A 5,976-nucleotide genomic window follows, 5' to 3' on the forward strand; every position below is an offset into this window, starting at 1 on the left:
AATACGGTTTCGAACCGTAGGGTTGGAAGAAACGTTGGCATAAGTGTATTGTGTCTGAGGGGGATTACTTTGAAGGCGACGAAATAGATTTGGAATAATAAATAAAGATTTAAGAAAAAATTTTAAATTGGTCTTACTTTTTGGATACAGTAGTATGATAAGTGAGTACTTGCGCATGCGTGGCGTAAGTGGTATGTATGGTATGTGTGTGATATATGGAGTATGTGTCTACATATATCATCACTCATAATTGTGGGACTTGATATTTAAAGCGGTATCCACATGGAAAAAAGAGATGTGGTGCACCTAACAAAAAATATTTAGTTGTAAGCAAATAGCTGCATCATTCTACATATCTTTGTACGATAATTATGTGTATGGTTGATTTAACTTACTTACTTTGGTGTGTCAACTACATCAATGAAGTTGCGCGTGGTCTAGTTGTGGCAACCAGAAATCAGTAAAGAGATCATTTTGCATAGACAAGCTGAATATCGATATAGTTGCATTAATCAATGCTATATTCCAAAGCAGCGATGTTAGAAAACAAAAGCAATTCACTACGTGCACAGCTAGAGATGACAGCGAGAGAAAACTGGTTCTGAGTGTATAAATATACATTTGTAGTTGCCGCGTAATGAGCCGCGTTTGTATTAACCATGTATTATCACTGCTGCAACATAAGTAACTCAGCCCTTGCTCTTTGGTTACAGCAACCACATAAATAGTTGTTCCGTATTTTACTATTGAATCTGGTTGGCACAACCAGATTTCTGTATGGATCAACCATATTGTTTTTTCCGTGCATAAATATTAGATTTGATTTTCGAGTTTAAACCGCGTGAATTTTTCTTTGTACGATTCCGACATTTCACGAACATTTCAGTTCGCTTCATCAGAAAGGAACGACCCATTGCCGATAATAATTGTAAGACTTATCTAATTTTTCAATAACTGTAAGGGCAATATCTCACTGTGTGGATTCCACTGTGTGTCCTACTCGGAACAATTGTGTCGGTCAATACACGGGGAAGCAAGTCAGATTCTCTTCTCTCATATCAAAAAGACTTTATTACAATAGAATCTCTTGTAGGATTTCTCCTCGCGTATCTGCCGTCTCTGCTCTTTGACATCTTCGTGCCAGCTCTGCTTTCTCGTCCTGTGCTGGCAACTTACATCTCGCCTACCTTTGACCAATAGATGGCTATGCAGAATGTCAAGCGCAGTCCAGTTCGAAAAATAGAGGAAACGACATTTTATTCCTTACAATTTAGCCAATTCGGCCAATTTCTATCGCTATATTTGTCCTGTCCTACTGCTTACAATCTACTTTAGAATATCCTTACACTGAGAGAAAAATTATATTAAAATCAACAAATATTTCTTTGATGGGTGCCATTAACATATTTACTTAAATCTACATTCTCTTTATTTAAATCAAATATTGTTTATTTGATTTAAATAAACAATATTTGGTTTAAATAAAAAGAATGTAGATTTAAGTAAATATGTTAATGGCACCCATCAAAGAAATATTTGATTTTAATATAATTTTTCTCTCAGTGTAGAAAGATTAAACTTAAGATAGTAATTAATTAACTATGTTAACTATGTAAAATGACAAACGTCTTGGTGCGTAATGAAAAGCCTCCAAATTTTGTATCTGCAATTTAAGTTTCATACCGGCTTTAGATACAGCAGACCTAAGTACATCAACATATTTCGTTCTAAACTGTCTTAATTTAATTAATTTCGTTTTGAATTGTCTTACGTAGTCCTGTGTGTGAATATCAAAAGACATCTGATCGTTTATTGGTAACAATTCAATTGCATTTGCAATTGTGGCGTTCGAATCTATCTCAATATTTAACACCTCATTGGTCATCTCAATTGGTCTAGTTAATCAAAATTCAAACCGCACAATCGCTTGTCGCCTCAGCACAATGAAACAATGCACCATTATGTCTAGAACAATAATTACTTCAATTTCTCGCTGCACATCATCATCAATATTAACATCCAACTTGATAATTCCTTTGACAACTAGAGGAGAATGATTCAAACTGTCTTTACGTTATCTAAGACCTTTTTTCATAAAACTAACTTTACTAGCGTATATCCCTATGCGCAATGAAAAATTCTATAAACTATATACTATAATGTATATTGTAACGGCTTATTCGTCTAATCGTCTCGAGAGAAAGTATGATCATTGTCCCCAAACTGCAACAGGGTCACTGCCTTTACTTTTCCAGAAGCACGCGGTACTTGAGCGACAACCATAATCTCTCCATTGCTGAGACGCTCATCCACTGTAGCAATTTGCTTCCTCTCTGTCAATTGTGAACAATCTTTCACCTGATGATTCTTCTCTTCACATTTGAAGCAGGAGCCCTTTTCATTTATTGCTGATTAATTTAGCACAATTATCATCCAACGAGTACATACTACAGAAACTTCATCCAACGCTCCTATTCGAAACACTACCATCACTTCCATCAAAATCTCACAAGCTCGAGCAGAGACTGAATGCTTTCACGAAGTCGAACTTCCACCGGTTCCCCACAACCCGACTCCGAACCTTCTCACCGTCAATGTTCAAATTCTCTTCTTGTTAGCTTCTACTCTCTTCGCAACAATACACTTTCGCGCTGTATCAATTCAAATTTCCTTTGCGCAACACTCTGGTTACATACATGTTGAATTTACGTATTCCAGTGCATATTACTCTCGGAAAATCGGGATTCCGCGTTATCCGTCGAAAATATTCTCATTGACAGGCGTGATATTTCATTTTATACACCGTTAGATATCTACTATCTTTTTCACTTCGTCCACTAATAAACCTTCACGTCCTTCATCACTCTCAAGTGGATGATTAGAATTCGGAATCATACAATGCATAGATATAAAAACATCGGGGGATGGGATAGGAAAGTTTACGAGAGGAAGGTTTAATTAGCGGTAAGAAGAAAGTTACGGCACTTTGTGTATTTCAGTCGCGACTTTTATGCGGATATATTCGCCTTTGTACCAATTCGCGCTGCAACCATAGCATTTGGAAAAAGAAAACGAAAGGGTTTACTATATCAATTTATCGTAAGTTGTTAGATGTGGTGAGTCGGGCCGATAACTTTTCCCTTAGCATAAATTATAATAGTACACTCTCCTTATCTAAATTAACAGTGCATATTCCGTTCAGATATTCTTACTTCGATTAGACAACATGTATTCACTGACAGCTGGATCAGCAGTGTTTAGTCGACTTATCAATTCCATGTTCGATCCTACTGATAATATACGACAATGCAATTCGTCTTCTAATTGCAGCATCGTCAATTGTGTAGAATTTATAATCTCATCAATAAAATTAATAAAGAAAACAGTTCGATTCACTCGCCAGATCAGAAGCACGCACATTATTTTATCGACACTAGATTACCGGAGACGATATGCTTTGAATGTTCCGTCCAATATGGCCGTTTCCTCAAGCTTTCGGCGCAAAGACAATGCTTCGATAAACTGCGGGCTATCAACCGAACAATGTTAGCCTAACACTACTAGTCTCAAGCAATGATTTTTCTGATATAGTCGCGCGATCCAATACATGCGTTACTCGCTGGGAACACGCCATATCGGAATACTAATCGCAACACCTTTAATCACTTCGACGTACGCGACACAATGTCCAATCTTCGTCAATACAATGGCAGCTCCGCGTATATCACACCGTGCGAATATCCCACTCAGTGTATCCGATTAAGCGTATTTCACTGGGCGTATCCCATTCGGATATTGCACCTCTGAATAATTATGGTACACACACACGAAGAAAAATAATTTGCTGGCCCAAATTTTCTGCTAGTCTAGCAAAATCTTTTCATTATTATATGGACAGCAAAAAGATTTGCAAAGAATACTAATCATTATTTGCTGGATATAATTTGCTGAATCTACAAATTATTTTGCTGTAAGAACCATGATGGATTTATACAATTGCAGTTTTGCTCCGACAGCAAATTTGCTAAGGATACATTAAGATTGATAAGGATTTGCATCGATAACAAATTAACATGATTCTTAGGACAAAATCATTCAACAAATTTTTTTTATCCTGGCAACGAAACTATTTCTGATAACGAATAATTTGTAAAATTAGTTACGTCAACTAAATTTTTTTGTTATCACTACGAATATGCAGTAGCAACGATGATTTTGCTAAAACAGCAAAATTATTTTTCTCCGTGTATCACCACACGAAAACAAGATTCGCTAATATATGGGCAACTAAAAATATTAACTGTAGGAGCAAATTTTCTTGCTTTCATAGCAAAGTTATTTAGTTGTGATAGCTAAAAGATTTGCATATATACATATAATATACATATTAGCAAATCTTTTAGCTATCACAACTAAATGACTTTGCTATAAAAGCAAGAAAATTTGCTCCTGCAGTTAATATCTTTAGTTGTTCATATATTAGCAAATCTTTTTCTTCCGTGCAGTCAATAATTATTTCACTTTTCAATAATCGTACACGGAAAAAAATAATTTGCTGCAGCAGCAAATTAATTTGCTACATACGAACAATTAAATATAATTCGCTGTGTTAGCTACTTTTTTTTGCTGCAGGAGCCTATTTTCTTGCTATGATAACAAGAAAATCTGTTCCTACAGCAAGAAACGTGGCTAACGTAGCAAATTTGTTATAGATGAACAACTAAATATAATTTACTGCTTCAGCTGTTTTTTGCAGGAGTAGATTTTCTTGTTATTATAGCAAGGAAATTGGCTTCTGCAGCAAAGACTGGCTAATACAGTAAATTATGTTTAGCTATCCATATGTAGCAGATCTTTTTTTTCTGTGTAAAAATAATATATCATTGTGCGGATCCCACTGGAACAATACACAAGAAGGAAAGTTCAATCTTCTTCTCTTCAATCAGAATGGCTTTATTACAATGGAATCTCTCGCATGACTTCTCCTCACACACCTTATGATCTTTCCTTTCTGACGTCCTCGCGTCAAATCGACTCTCCCCTTTCTGTCATGCTGATGCTGGCAACCTACATAGCGCCTATCCTCGATCAATCATAGGTGGCCACGCAGTATGTCAAGCGCGAAAAATGTCCAGTCCGAAAAATGAAGGGAACAAGTTTGTCCCTTACACATGAAAAACGGTATGTAATATGGTCGATGCCTACATGCGCCTACAGAAGTGACTTTAAATTGTGTGCGTGTTGTGCCTCTAACGTGTATTATTTAAAATTTAACCAATCAGACGTGACAGTCGTTCTTCTTACACGACTCGTGCGCATGCATTTTATACAAGTCAGCAGTCCAGTTCTTGGTGTAGATGTCTATGGCGTTCACTCACCGAAATTGCCGGCATACTCGCCTCATCGGCGCCTCGCTTGATCGACCTGATTTCCGTCGATAATGTTAACGTCTCACTGAACATTTCGCTCTTACCTGAAACATAAGAGAATAAGGGTTTTATGGGTATGCCGTGATTTCGGGGGGAGGCGGGAAATGGTGCGATACGACGAGACAGTTATAATTCTTCTGCGCGCCGCGATAAAAAAGAGAAAAATAGCGCGGGGTCCAGGATTGTGCTGGCGTGTCATGGGGTGAGACACGCGAGACCGCGCGCTCCATTCTTGCTCCCATCCCTCCGCCAGGGGCCGTTAATAATAATCGCGCGTCGTGGGTGCGAGAGCGACGCTGTCGCGGGGGCGTACCCACCCTCGTATATAATATTCAACGCCCGGTACCCCGGGGCACTGGCTGCAGCCTTTGTGTGGATATCGTAGCGCGTCGGTCCAATTTAGGAAGATAATGCCGACGATCAGGCGCGCTCACCCTTTCCCTTCCAAAAACACCCCGGTCTGCGCCCTCGCTTACCCGCACGAGAGACCCTCTTCGTGCCTCTATCTTGGCCGACTGGCGAGAGGGAGGAGGGGGAGGCCGGGGGG

The 5,976-nt window shown here is 38.4% G+C and overlaps 1 protein-coding gene across 1 annotated transcript in view; it reads right to left on the reverse strand.

Annotated features, from left to right (window-relative positions):
- Window positions 1-4,769: 4,769 nt before the first annotated feature.
- LOC116841716 (fat-like cadherin-related tumor suppressor homolog) overlaps window positions 4,770-5,976 on the reverse strand; it is a 483,336-nt gene continuing 482,129 nt past the window's right edge. Inside the window, exon 4 of the mRNA XM_032810015.1 lies at window positions 4,770-5,473. Coding sequence (XP_032665906.1) covers window positions 5,334-5,473 — 140 coding nt within the window. The 3' untranslated portion in view covers window positions 4,770-5,333. The remainder of the gene's footprint in view (window positions 5,474-5,976) is intronic.

The sequence above is a fragment of the Odontomachus brunneus genome, unplaced genomic scaffold, assembly GCF_010583005.1.
Source record: "Odontomachus brunneus isolate Ranch 3 - 2012 unplaced genomic scaffold, Obru_v1 Obru_scaffold_002, whole genome shotgun sequence".
Classification (NCBI taxonomy): Eukaryota; Metazoa; Arthropoda; class Insecta; order Hymenoptera; family Formicidae; genus Odontomachus; species Odontomachus brunneus.